This window comes from Marmota monax, unplaced genomic scaffold (genome assembly GCF_021218885.2).
Source record: "Marmota monax isolate L192 unplaced genomic scaffold, Marmota_monax_Labrador192_F-V1.1 WCK01_AAM20220418_F8-fsc00025, whole genome shotgun sequence".
NCBI lineage: Eukaryota > Metazoa > Chordata > Mammalia > Rodentia > Sciuridae > Marmota > Marmota monax.
In genome coordinates this window covers 9187960-9203018 of record NW_026691950.1, presented here as the reverse complement: position 1 = coordinate 9203018, position 15059 = coordinate 9187960, and the positions used below count along the sequence as shown (strand labels likewise).

Sequence of the window (15059 nt, the reverse complement as noted above, 5' to 3'; positions counted from 1 at the left end):
TGGAAAAATAAATACTTAAAACAAATGCAACATACATTAAATAACTTAAGCTTACATAAAAAAAATATAAAATACCAATTCATTTAATAAAATGCATAAAACTTGCTATATATGCACATAATTACATATCAAAATATAAAAATTTTATATGTAAGACATTTTTATGGAAAGATATATGTAAAATTTCAAGAGAAAACAGATAATTAGGTTTTTGCTTCACAATACACTAACTTTAAACAAAATTCTTCTAAAATCTTTATAAAAGAAATTTAATATTAAGTTTTAGGCTTGCTGATATTCTGGATTTTTTATTTTCCAAATCATTTTGACAATAGTGTAATTCTACACTAACATAAATGTTTGTTGACATTTTTAATTACAAATAAGTTTACTATAGCTAAAAATATAAACAAGTACATGCATACAGGAAAAAAAGGATGATATCAGTCTAAATTCTTCTGTCTGTATATTATTATAATATTGAAATAACATGTTTATGAAACAGCATACATATTTTCCACAAAAGAATAAATTAGTGGGGCTAGAGGTGTAGCTCAGTGGCAGAGCGCCTGACTAGCACATGTGAGGCACTGGGTTCGATCCTCAGCACAATAAAAAAAATTAAAAAGAATACATTAGTAATTAGGATATTCAGATTCCCTATATATTTTCCTTAATTATCAGCTTCTGGGGAAAAAGGAAAAATAATGTGTCTACATATTCAACTTTGATATTGGTTTACTATACTACAAGTATGAAAAATGAATTGTTTATTTTTATTTTGATGTGCTCTAAAATATAATAAACTTTTAGATATTTTATTTTTTGCAGTGTTGGTGATTGAACCTGGGGCCTTGTGCATACTAGGCAATCATTCTACCACTGAGCTATATCTCTGGCCCAAGATATGTAAAAAGTAGAGATTTTTAGAGAAAATTTAAGTACTTATTAAAAAAATGACCTGAATCCTGGACATGTGCAATGTACATTTGGATAGTATATTGGCTACTATTTCTAATTTCTTTAAGTGAAAGCTAAATCTAGTTCCTTTTTTTTTAAAAAAAATCTATTGTCTTAAAAATATACTTCATTTATTTTAAAATTTGGTAGAGACTAAAGTTTCATATAATTATAAGTATTAATAGGAATTAGATATTTCAGGGACAAATTCTAAATTTTAATATAGTATGATTATCTTATAGTAACAGTTTAATAGTCATTCAGCACAAATATCTATAATTTTTATTTTCCATTAATCAATTTATACCCGAAAACATAAGAAAGATACTTACTGGCTGAAGCCTGAGGTTGCATGCGAGGTATTCCTCCATTTGGCACTTGAAAATTTGAGTCACTTCTGCTGCTTTTCACTGAGTCAACTTGTGTATTAGATGTACGGGACAGGTTTGGAAGACTGCGCCTTAGTTTTTCTACAAAAATATGATTTTAATTTTTTAAAAAATGAAACCATTCTTTCAGATGGAGAAAGAATTAAAATATTAATTAGGATTCAAAGGAGATTTACCTAAACATTCTGCCTATTATAAAATAGAATAAAACAGGAAGTACTTATTTAAAAATAAAAACTCAACCCACAGTCTATATAAATTGGTAGGTTAAGAGAATCCTTAAAGGAAACAGCAAATTATATATTGAAATCTACATCTAAACAAAGATCATTTCGTGAGTAAAATAAAGCAAAAGTAACACAATCACCTAAAGTTAAAATGACTTTCTTTTTTTGTATTGATAAACGATGAATAAAGTGGCTCACTTGACTAAACTCTTATTTATTTGAACTACAAAATCTTGGCAAAACCACATTACTTTCACACTGAAATACGAATGATTTTTTTCAGAAGCATTCTAATGAAAAAAATCTGCTACGTTTTACCTTCATTTTTAACATTGCTTGTCTGTAAATCTGTGGGATGGCCTTGAAGTGAAAGGCGCGGCTGCTGTAAGCGGCTAATCATAGGCTGTGGGGACACTCTACTATATTCTATTCCCCGAGCAGGAGATCGTGAACGAGGTGAATTTCTGGGCGACTGCTTAGGTGATGGTCGAGGTGAATTGCGTGGTGATGGTGAAAACCTGTTAACAGCAGGGTATACTGCATGATGCATATTGTCATCTTCATCATCTAAACTTTGTGCATCAAGTTCCTGATCACTAAAAGTACCCCGTCTTGTAGAATTGCAAGATGAACCAGAACTGCGCCGAGAAGTGGTGGCTGCATATTCCTGCCGGAGACCTGGCAACAATGAATATGTTATTTCTTTAACTATATTTTTGATTATTTAAAGATTTTTTTTAAATGTAAAAGTAAAAAATTATCATTGAAAAATTCAAGCAGTATAAAGTAGAAAGGAAAACTCCCTTTCTACTTTTAGACATCCTGCCATTATCAAGATGCATAAACCACATCTGCAGATTATTTTTAAATGAAATGAAAATTTATAAAACCTTTGCCCAATTTCTAGATTTCACTTAAATCTGAAATTACAAGGTAGAAACATAAATTTAAAATACTTCTACCCCTACACATAACAATCCAAATTTGATATTAATATTAAAGGAACACTGAAGGAAAACAATTACTGTGCAAGCAAATAAACTCCTTAGATACTTAATCCTTGAATCAACATTATAATGCAAAAAAATCACAGAATCTAGGTAATTTAAGCAAGTCCTGCTAACTATTGGCAATCCAGTAAAAAAGGATGTCATAGAGTAGTTATATATTTACACACAGAAAATGCTGTTAACAAGTTCCCCAAACTAGTGATTCTTATCTTAGAATCACTCCAGGATATCTTTATAACTACAAATTGTTAGGGATGCAGCTCATTGGTGGAGTGCTTGCCTGGCATGCCTGAGACCCTGGGTTCAATTCTTAGCAATACACACACAAAAAATCCACTAAAAATTCTTGGGGTCCAGTTCACCCTTCGGTCAGACTGAGGAACTGACAGTTTCTCAGTGTCTAGTTATAACAAATATGGCACTAATGTCATCTAACAAAAGACAACAGACCAGTGAAAGAGCATTGTTTTCAGAAAAGAAAAATCCAAACCTCGATGTAGTCTAACAAGAGGATGCTAAGAAAGTCACACTCACAATAGGATTTTGCATTTCTCATTTTAAAAACAAGAAAGCTCAACTAGGTACAATCTAAATCTGCAATTTTGTATCTCTAATTATAATAGAAATCCTGGAAGAATTATGTTGTAAAAAAAGAAACTCATATATTTAAAAAGGGAGAAGGAACGACTTGTTTTTAAGGGAGTATACCATATATTTTTAGCAGTGTCTTTTTTTTTTTTAAATTTACTGAGAAAATAAATATTCATGTATGTGGAAAAAGGATTACTGAAGTACCGAGAGGCTAAAATTCTATTATTTTACCAAAACACAATATAAAAGCTGCACTAAACCGTTGACTGAGCTTTTAACAAAATATTGGTGTCTAAAGTCAGGTTTCAAACAAGAAATGAGTGAGTTTACTCCAAGGTATAGAACTAGATGGCATTCTTTTTTCCTTTCATATCCATGAATAATTAGCTTCTGACTTGTTTAATGCCACAGAATCAGTGAGGAGTTAAAATAAAATTACAGAAGAAATGGCTAACATGTCATTAGTTTTTAGAGCTAACAAGAAATAAAGAATAAGTCAATCTCCTATCTTTCCAGCAGTATTATAAATGGGAACTGAATCAGCAGAGGAAGAAACATTCTACAGTTTCTTAATGTCATAGCTTGATAAAGCTTACTACACATTTAAAGAAAAGATTATGCTCTAAGTAAAACCAAAGGTTTTGAAATAAATTTTAGCAATTCTCATCAGCTAATTGCCAAGACTCTGAAATGTGTATTTCAAGGAGCTTTTCATTGAAAAGGTTAAAGGGATCACTTTACAGATATTTCTTACTTCACAGTTTAGTATATGGCATCTTATGAGATGCACCAGCAAGAACAAAACTACCACAACCACCTTACATTCAAATTAGAGCCAGGACATCCATGAACCTTTGAAATAGTATGAAAAATTTCATGTTTATGTATATTTTGGAGATGATGGAGGCTATAATTTTTACTACATTCTCAAGACAGTTTCTAGACAGTTTCAAGGACCATGCTGAAAGTACCATCACATGCTTCATTTAATTTAATGTCACAAGTTCGGTTTCTTTTTTAAATACACACACACACTTCTAGTTGTGGATGAATCTTTTATTTTTACTTATTTGTTTATATGTGGTGCTGAGAATAGAATCGAACCCAGTGCCTCACACATGTTGGGCAAGTGCTCTACTACTGAGCCACAATCCTAGTCCTCATAGATTTTTTTTTTTTTTTTTTAATAAATTTGTGGTTTCTCAAGAGAGTGATATCTGTCACCAAGAAGAATATCACAATAGCTAGCGGCCCTCATAGTACTTAAATAGAGTGTACAACAGTGATTTTTAAAATTCATGGGGGAGGAGGTAGGTAAAAAGGAAGATCTAAAAGATCTAAAAAGGCTCTTTAGGGGAGCAAGTTTTTTAAAAAAGGTTGAGAAACACTGATTTACAATAAAAGACACACAGTAATAGAGGAATAATCCCACTTCTGAGTGCAGATACAAAGTAACACACAGTTAGTTTGCTAAGCATAATATGCTTTTCTCTGCCTTTCATATAGCAAAACTGCCCTATGTAAAATAAACTCTGAAAATGAATAAACAAGTACATATGTGAACAAGCCTCTGAAGTGTCCATTTAAAAATTTTTACTTTCACTGTATTACTATTCTCACAAGACATATTTAATACCTACAATAAAATCATATAGTAGTAAAAGAAATAAAAAAGCCCCTTTTTTCCCCTCATGTTTTCTGGTACTAGAGATGGAACCCCACGGTGCTTTACAACTAGCTACATCTCATATCTTCTAATTTTTTATGTTAAGACAGGGTCTCTCTAAGTTGGACAGGCTGGCCTCAAACTTGTAATCCTCCTGCCTCAGTCTCCTGAGTAACTAGGATTACAGGCATGTGCCACCATGCCCTGCAAAAATCTCAACTGCTGGCAATTAAAATACTTACTTTCTTCCTGCATCCGGGCTAGAATCTGCACATCAGTTACATCATTTAACTTATAATTGGATCCAATTGAATCTTCATCTAATTCTGAAGCACTTAACTCACTATCTATAGAGGATTGAGGACTGAGCGGAGGATTTCTGTCTGATGAACTTTTGAAGTTACCTTGAGAAAAAAAAATATCAAACTTTAATAAGACCAAAATTGAAAAAATACCTGTTGCAATCAACTAGATATTATATCCTTTGCTGCAGATCATTATTGTTCTGCCCTTTGTTTGCAAAATACTGAACATATAATGAAATTAGAAATGGATCTTATTAAGAAAAATGAGGGCTATAGAAACTCATTTATATACTATGGCATGAACACAAAACTCTTTTTCATTTAATATAATTTATCTATTCCTTTACAGAGAACAATTCAACCCAGTGCCTGGAAAACAGATGTTATCAAATAACTCTAGGCTAGAGGATTTCAACCTTTACAACAAAGTCAATAAAATTGCTCTACAAAGTAGATGAATCTATGATGTAGTATTTTCTTCTCTCAAATTCAATCATTAACAAGAACCATCATATTTTCACTTAATAAAAGCATCTGTTTTTCCTAAACAAGAAAACTCTATAATTTGAGGAAAATTGGATTCCTTAGACATTTAAAAATAAACCAAAAAAAAAAAAAGAACACTAGGCCAATTTCTCCTGTATGATGCCATGTTTACAAAATTCTTCTGGAAAATTTGTAGTGGGGATCCAAGGTGTGCTGAGATTTAGTGGTGAAGCACAAAAGATGGGATGAAGAAAATAACTAGATTTAAAAAAGAGTACTTTATCATTCTAAAGCAAAAGGGAGACAGATCAGAAGAATAAAGAATACATGCTTTTCTAGGCAAATACTTTTATGTGCTCATCAACTTCTATTGTAGAATAATAAAATCCTAACACTGTCACTAATATTTCTAATACAGATTTGAAACACTTGTTTTCCACATTTCTTCACCATAAGAGTCAGTTCCAACATGAAAGGCATGTAAGGAGAGCAGGAAAAATACAAAACAATTAACATTTACATTATCAAGGAAAAAGGAGCAAAGTGCAAATGATAGAAAAAGTACTACAAGATTAGGCTCAAATAATGCCTGAATCAAATTCTTTATAATAATTATTACAGATTAAACTTTTTAATTGTCATAGGAGAAATAACTATCAAATAACTATATACTAAGCAAAGGACAGGGTCAATAAAGTTTAGATTAGAGAACTCACAGGTTGAAAATCTACAGTGGTTAACAATACCTCAATCTTAAAGTAAGGTTACTTAATTAATTAAAGTAAGGTTAATTAATGAGACATAATAATAGCAGTAATAGGAGTAAATGAATGCGTCAGTCATAGAATCAGAGCAGAATATACTTTCTCCAGTTCATTGCAACCTGTCCCTTCCACGTTACTTACAGCACCCATCTCTCTTTTAATACATTCACATATAACCTCATATTATTGCTTATGGTTAATATCAAAGCCTATTAAAACTTCTTTAAAGAGTATTTAACTTTGTAGCTTTTATAACCCACACAGGCCATTTGATAAAGATCTATTGATTAAGAGAGTCAAGGTTCTGACCCCATTTAATTAGACCAGATTTAAAAACTTCTAAGTACATACTAAAGAAAATTACATAGATAGAACACATTGACTTATCTTTGTACTCCTTGTGCCTAGTATAGCTTCTGTTGCAAAGCGGTTCCTCAAAGAGATTTTCTCTAAGCAGTTAAAAAATTCATAAATAAAAGGAACCTGAACTAGTTATTTTCTGAAGTAGGGTAGTGAGTGTAAAACCATTGATTAATAACTCCATTCTATTTTCTCCTTACCTGAATTTCCAGGAAGTATAAGTTGTTTGACTATAGGAGGTCGCACTGGGGTTGAGGATGGAGAATTGAAGCCACTGCTGTATGGGCTACTGGCATTTGGACTGTAAGGACTTGAGTAACTCATAGAGTTGAAAGGATTATTATATAAATTCTGTCTCTTGAGAGCTGCATTTTAATGAGAAGGGGGAAAATCAAATCAATAACTGAGAAAAAGTTAGCATTTTATTAAAAAGTTTTCCTATTAAAAATTCGTTAAATCATTATCTCAGTTTAAATAAACATACTTATAGTAGTAGGAAAACTATAATCCCAACACACTTTCATTAACTGTTATGCAAACAAAACAGTAGCCACATCAAATGATAAGATAATATAGGTAGAACATATTCTAAACAGGCTACTGGCTATGAAATTAATTCACTTCTCTCTTGTTAGAGAAAGTGTTTCTTTAATAACTCTTCCATCAATCCTGTGTGAGCTTTAAAAATAAATATGAAAACACTTGTGCCTAATTTTTCTATAACACACATTATTTTTAAAAACTGCACAAAATATTAAGTTTTTATTTTTATTTTTTGGTGCTGGGGATTGAACTCAAGGGCACTTAACCACTGAGTCATACCCCCAGACCTTTTTATTTTTTGAGACAGGGTCTCACTAAGTTGCTGAGACTGGCTTTGAATTTGTGATCTTTCTGCCTCAGCCTCTCACATTGCTGGGATTACAGGTATGCACTACCATGCCTGGCAAATATTAGGTTTTTAAAATGGCCTTTAGGGTTTTGAAAAAAGAAAGCAATAATGACTGGTTAAATCAGGTCAAAGATTAAAAAAAAAAGGGGGGGGGAGGAGATTTGCCTTTTTAAAAAGAAAGTTTATTCCCACCCAAAATAATACTTTTGTTACAAGAAAATCATGCTTTGTATAAAATTACACAAATAGTACAACAGAAGGACTAAGATATCAAGTGAAATTATATATAAGAAAAATCAATACTTAAACTAATATTTTTCCCTTCCATCCTATCCTAAAATCCACAGCTTATTCAATATTTATTAGGATGGCCAAAGCGTTGTAGAAAACATACAAATATAACATGGTACTTTCTCTTAAAAGGCTTGCTAGTAAAATAGAATTGGCTAAAAAAAAAAAAACAGTAATTGTAAAATAAGTACTACAATAAAGGTGCAGAAGGTTACAGAAATGAACTGAGAAATTTTACAACTGAGAAAATGGGTAATATTTTTTGGAAGAATAGGCACTGAATGGTCTTAAGAGGATGAGTAGTAATCTGATAGGCCACTAAAAGTGGATAAAGTACAAATGTGCTGTGTTTACAATATGAACAAAAGTAGTGTCTTGAAAATGCACAGCATGTTCAGGGAATACACGGAGTAGTAGTCTAGTGTGGAAAAGCATATGGGAGGGACAGCACAGAAAAAGTAGCTGGGAACAAGTCATGGGAGGCCTGGAACACTATGCTCAGGAGTCTTAAACCCATTGAATAGCAAAGATGAAGCGATCAGTAAATTTTAGCAGAAGTGCTGTGATTCAATTTGGGGGAAAACAGAGATGGAAATAGTGATGTTGAATAGGCTAAAGTAGGCAGTATACAGAGACTAGAAAATTAGAAGAAAAAAAGAAAAAGGGCATATGAAAAACTGGAAAGTAAATAAAACAAACAAACAAACAAAAACAGGTGCCTTGTTTCTGGTTTACCTACTGACAGAGTAGCAGTTATGGGAGGAGGAACACATTTTCTGTTGTACCATGTGAGACGAGACACCACATTTTATACATATTTAGTACATAGTATGGAAGCATCAACCCAAGAAGAAACAGGCTTGCAAATTTCTATCTCCTTATTCCTTTACAATCTCCTCTAAAGCTTATTATCTTTTATTTAGTTATTAACCACTATCACTCTATGCCATATTCTTTCTCCTGAGAAATCTCAAACATACACACAACATCAATTATCCTCTATCTGCCAAAGGCTCCCCATTATTTCTACTTCTAATCCTAAATTTCTTCTGTACATCAGTCCAACACACACTACCCATTTAATGTCCCTCTGGAGGTATGGCAAATATATCCCAGAATTGTCCCTCTGGAGGTATGGCAAATATATCCCAAAATTCAAATCAAATTAAACTCATGAACTTCCTGATAAAATCTATTTCTCTTCTAGGGGTCCCTCTCTCAGAATGATAACATTCATCCTGTCATACAAACTGGAAACCTAGAAATCACTGTTGCTCCAGGAACATTGGTGCATGCCTGTAATCCCAGTAGTTCAGAAGACTTGAGGCAGGAGGACTGCAAGTTCAAACCCAGCCTCAGCAATTCAGCAAGGCCCTAAGTAACTTAGTGAGATCTTGTCTCAAAATAATAAAAAGGGCTGGCTCAGTGGTTAAGTGCCTCTGGCTTCAATCCCTGGTACCAAAAACCAAAAATTGTTGGCACTTTTTTTCTCCTTCATTTCCTCATAACTGATTCGCCACATTTTTTCACTTCATCAACTACCATTTGCTTGATGACATATTTTTTGTTTTTCATGTAAAGTTCATGGCTCATAACCCTTTCCCCAAGGCAAGCCAAAAAAAACTAGAAGTTTCTTCTTTAAGATAGGTCACAGAAACTCTAATCTTCCCTGTCTTGAAGCTGGCCATAAAAAAATTCTTTGATCTACCTTGTCTGAAAGATTATAAGACCTCAATTTCAGAAGGTGTTCTGTCCCATACTCACAAGAAAGGAATGCTGAAGAATCTGGAGTTCAGATAGGTTTCCTGGGTTTCCTCACCCAGTCTAGTAGCATTAGATCATACCCTTTTTGTCCAGTAACATTTCAACATGGTTGTCTGTACTTTGGTCATGCCTTTGCAATGTAGTCTCCATAAGCCCCCCCCCCCCCGCCCCCCCCCAAAGAACAGAGTTCTAAGAGTTTCCAGACAGCTGAACATGTACAGATTCCTGGGAGGTGATATGCCTGGAAAGGGCAGATAAGCTCCATGCCCCTTCTCTCATATCTCCATTTATGCATCTCTTCATCTGTGTTCTTTGGATTATTCTTTATAATATATTGGCAAACCTAAGTGTCTCCCTGATTTCTGTGAGCTGCTCCAGCTATGTAATCAATCCTGAAGAGGCACAGTAGAAACCCTAATTATAGCCAGTCAGTTAAAAGCACAGGTTACAACCTTGGACTTGCGATTGGCATTTGAATGGAGCACAGTCTTGTGGGACAGAACTCTCAATCTGTGGGATCTCATGCTAGCTCCAGGTAGACAGTGTTAGAACTTAACTGAATTGGAAGGAGCCCAGCTGATATCTACTGTAAGCTTATTGCTTTCTTCCTGGAGGGGAGATATCCCCAACTTCTGAGATCACAGAGTCTTTTGTGTGTTGATTATTATGGTGTGTAGGTAGAGAAAAAATGTTTTGTTTTTTTTTCCCCTATACTTCCCAACCCACCCAGCTAGCATCATGAAATGTCAAGAGCATCCTACATTCACTCTTGGCCCTCTCCACTCTGCTCTTCATACTACTGCAAGAATGTCTTTTCTAAAGTGCAAATTGGGTAGTATCTTCCAATCCATCATCTTACACTCTTACATAAAACTTCTATATTTTCCCAATGTTCTTAAAATAAAGTTCAGAATACTTAATGTGGCCTATAAGATCTCATGGTCTGGCTCCTATACATTTTTCTGACTATAATTATGTCACATCTCTTCCTTCCTTACTCTTCTCCAGCCACAGTGACTTGTTCCAGTTCCTCATGTAAGCCACTGGCTCTCTTACATTGAGCCTTTGCATATATTCTCTCTATCTGCAATGCCCACCTCCTATTCTCTCCTTCTTCCTTAGTACACTTACATTTTTATAAATTTTTTAGGACTCAGGTTAAAGATCACTTCTTGAGAAAAAACCCTTTGTTTCTCAAAGCCCAAAGCACTGTATATCATTCCTTAATTACACATTATCAATTATAAGGATTATTTTTAAGATTCCTCTGCCAGATAACATACTCCAGGAGTACAGGTACAGTGTTGTGTTTATTTTTCTTTATCCTGCATCTCTCACCTTTTCCTAAAGTCTGATACATAAAAGGCTCTCAAAAAAACTAAGCTGAATATATACAATGAATCAATGAGATTAATTTAAATAGAGATGACACTAGACACCACAGAAGTGGATAGAAACACCAAGAGATGTGAAGCAAAAGACAGGCAGTCAGAGGGTTGGTAGGGGTCATGGGAAGTTATTGTTTAATACAGATACAGAATTTCAGTATAGGATGATGAAAAGTTCTGTACAGATGGACAATGGTGATGGTTTCACATCAGTGTGAATGTACTTAATTAATGCCAATGAACTATACATTCAAAAGGGTGAAAATGGAAAGTTTGTGCAATATTAATTTTACTACAAAACAACAACAATAACACATTGGCAAAAATGGAAGCACCTTCAAAGAAGACAGAAAAGAAAACAGCAGGAGGGGTAAGAGAGGGTAAAAAAGATAATGCAATAGCATAAAAACAAGATGAGTTTAGGATCAAGTGGTACTGCACCTTAGAGAAGTTAAATGGGATGAATAGAAACTGTTCTATAATACAATACCTAAATTCCCAGGAAGACTTACCTTATCAAAAAAAAATTTTAAATACAATCTCCTTGGAAAAAGAGTAGTTTAGGAATGAAAGTTCAAACTTGCAATAGCTAAGTTATTTTTCCTGAAAAATTTTAAATGTATGTATTTAAAACATACATTATGTTTATAGCTATAACTATTATTGTGTGCATATATATACAATTAAGACTTTGTTAAACAGATCTAGTACTTGATTGCACCTAGTTTTAGATCAAGAGAAACTCCTTCACTTACACAAAGCAAAAATCAACTACTCTTTTTGTAGTACAGCAGCTTTGCTTTTCTCTCTCAAATACAGATTACTGGTTAATAGCTGGTAATATTTCCTGTTTTTTAGAATGTGTGAAACCAGGAATTGGTGAACTATAGCCTGCAGGCCAAATCCAAGAGACCACCTGTTTTTGTAAACAAAGTTTTACTGCAACACAACCATACCTATTTATTTACATATTATCTATGGCTGTTAATGTGCTCATAGCAGTAAGAAGACTCACAAAGATTAAACTGACTCTCTACAGAAAAAGTTTATATATTTCCTTATTGCCTGATATTCCAATAAGACTATAAGTTCCATGAAAAAAGGGATTTCTTGATCTATTATTGCTATGTCCTCAGAACTGAGAACAATCTTCAGAACACTAGGCCATTAACATTTACTGTTGAATGGTGAAAAAGTCCTAATTAAGTTGTAAATTATTTTATTTCCAAGGAAAGACATGGTACTCAAAAGTATAAAAAAAACTGATCCTAAGAATTTTTTTTTTGGGGGGGGGGCGGGTACCAGGAGTTGAACTCAAGGGCATTGGACCACTGAGCCATATGCCCAGCCCTATTTTGTATTTTATTTGGAGATAGGGTCTCACTGAGTTGCTTAGCACCTCACTTTTGCTGAGGCTAGCTTTGAACTTGAGATCCTCCTGCCTCAGCCTCCTGAGCTGCTGGGATTATAGGCATGAGACACCACAACTAGCTAAGAATATTTTTAATAAATGTTTAAATAATATCTAACTGCAGTTTGGTCAAAAACTTCCAGTTATTTCAAGTTGTCTACACACTTGCCTACATAGTTAAATTTCTTATGAATATAACTTAAATCAAGCTCCAGAGAATAATTCTAAAAACAAATTGATTTTCAGACAGAACTTTTTTGAAAATTACATTAAGACTACTGTTTTGAAAAACAGAGGGAAAGTAGGACTTTAGTATCAAAGCAATCTCAGATTCAGGAGCTCTATAATCACATCCTGTTAAGTTATTTGTAAATATACCATTTCTCCTTTCATTTTACTATATACCAGTTTAGCTAGTCTTCCCTCTGGTACCCTGACCAATTTCAGCTTAAATGCTAACCAAAGAGCATATATTTCTATAATAATACTAATATACACTATTTAAAGTACACTACTGCTAAGCAAATGCAAAGAAAAATGAAAAACAAAACCTTTTTCCAGGATTAATAATCATGCATCAATTCTTTACCATCTGAGTATTTCAGAAAACAACAGTTTTAAGACTGAGAGAAATGATTACATTTTTCTTACATTTCTACCCACAATGGCATGCTATGTTAAATGTCATAAGTAGACACAGACATATTTTTGTCAGCTTTTTGAATGCTATTAAACAAAAAAGCATAACAGCAATTTAAACCTAAAATGTCAAATAGAAAAAAGAAACCATAATATGAAAAATACATTTACTAAGCACCTACTGTGATCCAAAAAAACATTCCAGCCTCTTTCATATACATTATCATTTAATCCTTAAAAACAACCTTTTAAATCTCATCAGTCTTACAAGAAATCTGAGCTCATAAAAACTAAATAATATGAGGAGTCACACAGCAATTAAGTGCAAAAGTGAGAACAAGGTCTCTTTAGTTGTCTACCTCTATTTTTCTACTTCATTGGTGTTTCCCCAAAGTATGGTATGTGAGATAATTTTAGATGATATGCAACAAATGTTTTATTTTAATAGTTATTGGTTTTAACTTGCATTAGAAAAAAAAATCACATAAAGTTATAATTTCAGGGATTATTCCTAAGGATGAATGAGATTAAATAATAACGAGACTTTTTAAAAAGTTATTAAGTCAATGAAAAAAGAGCCCTCATGATGGTATGCACAATGTGGTTAGAAAAATGTTACTAAGCAAGTGGTGCTTCTGAAGAATGCACCACTCAATGTTTATGTTTTTTGACTTAAAAAAACAAAGAGATAAATTTACCAGTAAAGTTGCAGACATACCTGACATAGTTTGATCAAGTTTGTGGATAAGAGACTTTTTAGCACATTCAACATCAGGACTTGGGTAATCCAAAACTTGCCTGCACCATACTAATGGACTAACCGATTTCTGCATTGGTGTAAGTTTTTTCTTTGGTGATGAATACAGCCTAGAAGAAAACAAAACAAAAAATAAAAACAAAGGGAACATTCATTACTCAGAATAATCTTATAAAGTAGGGATCCTTATGGATAAATCTATTTTAAAATGTTTTATTAGTGTATGGTAGTTACGCATAATATTGGAGCTCATTTTGACATAATCATACATACATGGAATATAATTTATTACATTTCAGTTCTCAATACTTGCTTTTCCTCTCCCTTTGTTCCCCTTCCTCTACTCTACTGGTCTTCCATATATGTGTGAATGATATACATGTGCACTCAAAATACATGTATATAAAGGTGAAACTCACTGTGGTACATAGCATAATTTGACCAATTTCAGTGCTTTCTCCCTTTTCCCATCCCTCCTCTCCTCCACTCTGTCCCCTTCCTCTACTCCACTGATCTCCCTTCTATTTTTATGGGACCACCCCTTCCTTTATTTTTTCTTATTTTGCTCTAGCTTCCACATGAAAGGAAACATTTGATTCTTGACTTTCTAATTCTAGCCCATTTCACTTAGATGGCGTTCTCCATCCATTTACTGGTAAATGTCATATTTAAATGGCAGGAGGGAGTAAAAGTAAAGGAGTATGTTTAAAGTCACCCATATTTACTTAGTGCACAAGAAGAAAATGATACCATAATGATCAACAGAATGCCAAACTCAAGTGCTAAATGAACCCACATGAGGCATTCCTACAATGTACTAAATTTTTCTATTTTCATTATTAGAACTAGGAAGAAACATCTGTCTTTACAACAGTTTATTCTGTTTTCAGTAGTACATGACTAACTCCCTAATACAGGCACATCATCAAGTCTAGTCTAGGAGGCAAAAGGAGGAGCTAAATACTTTGCTCTCTGCTTTCCATCTCCCTTCCCCCCACAAGCTCATAGAAAAATCTACCATAACAGTTGTTAATCTTCTTTTCAAACAATTGTACATCTGGAAAGGCAAGTGTTAAAACCTTAGTAACGTAATGTAAATTAACTTACTATAAAAGAAAAGGACAGTATTTAATAAACCCCTGGGAAAGATGTACCAAAG

At 33.4% G+C, this 15059-nt stretch overlaps 1 protein-coding gene across 2 annotated transcripts in view; it reads right to left on the bottom strand.

Annotated features, from left to right (window-relative positions):
- Slain2 (SLAIN motif family member 2) overlaps positions 1-15059 on the bottom strand; it is a 57547-nt gene that overhangs the window by 24405 nt on the left and 18083 nt on the right. For both annotated transcript variants that reach the window (XM_046458524.2, XM_046458593.2), the window contains exons 2-6: positions 13862-14010; positions 6959-7123; positions 5086-5247; positions 1895-2254; positions 1293-1430 (exon numbers count right to left, since the gene is read on the bottom strand). In XM_046458524.2, coding sequence (XP_046314480.1) covers positions 1293-1430; positions 1895-2254; positions 5086-5247; positions 6959-7123; positions 13862-14010 — 974 coding nt within the window. The remainder of the gene's footprint in view (positions 1-1292; positions 1431-1894; positions 2255-5085; positions 5248-6958; positions 7124-13861; positions 14011-15059) is intronic.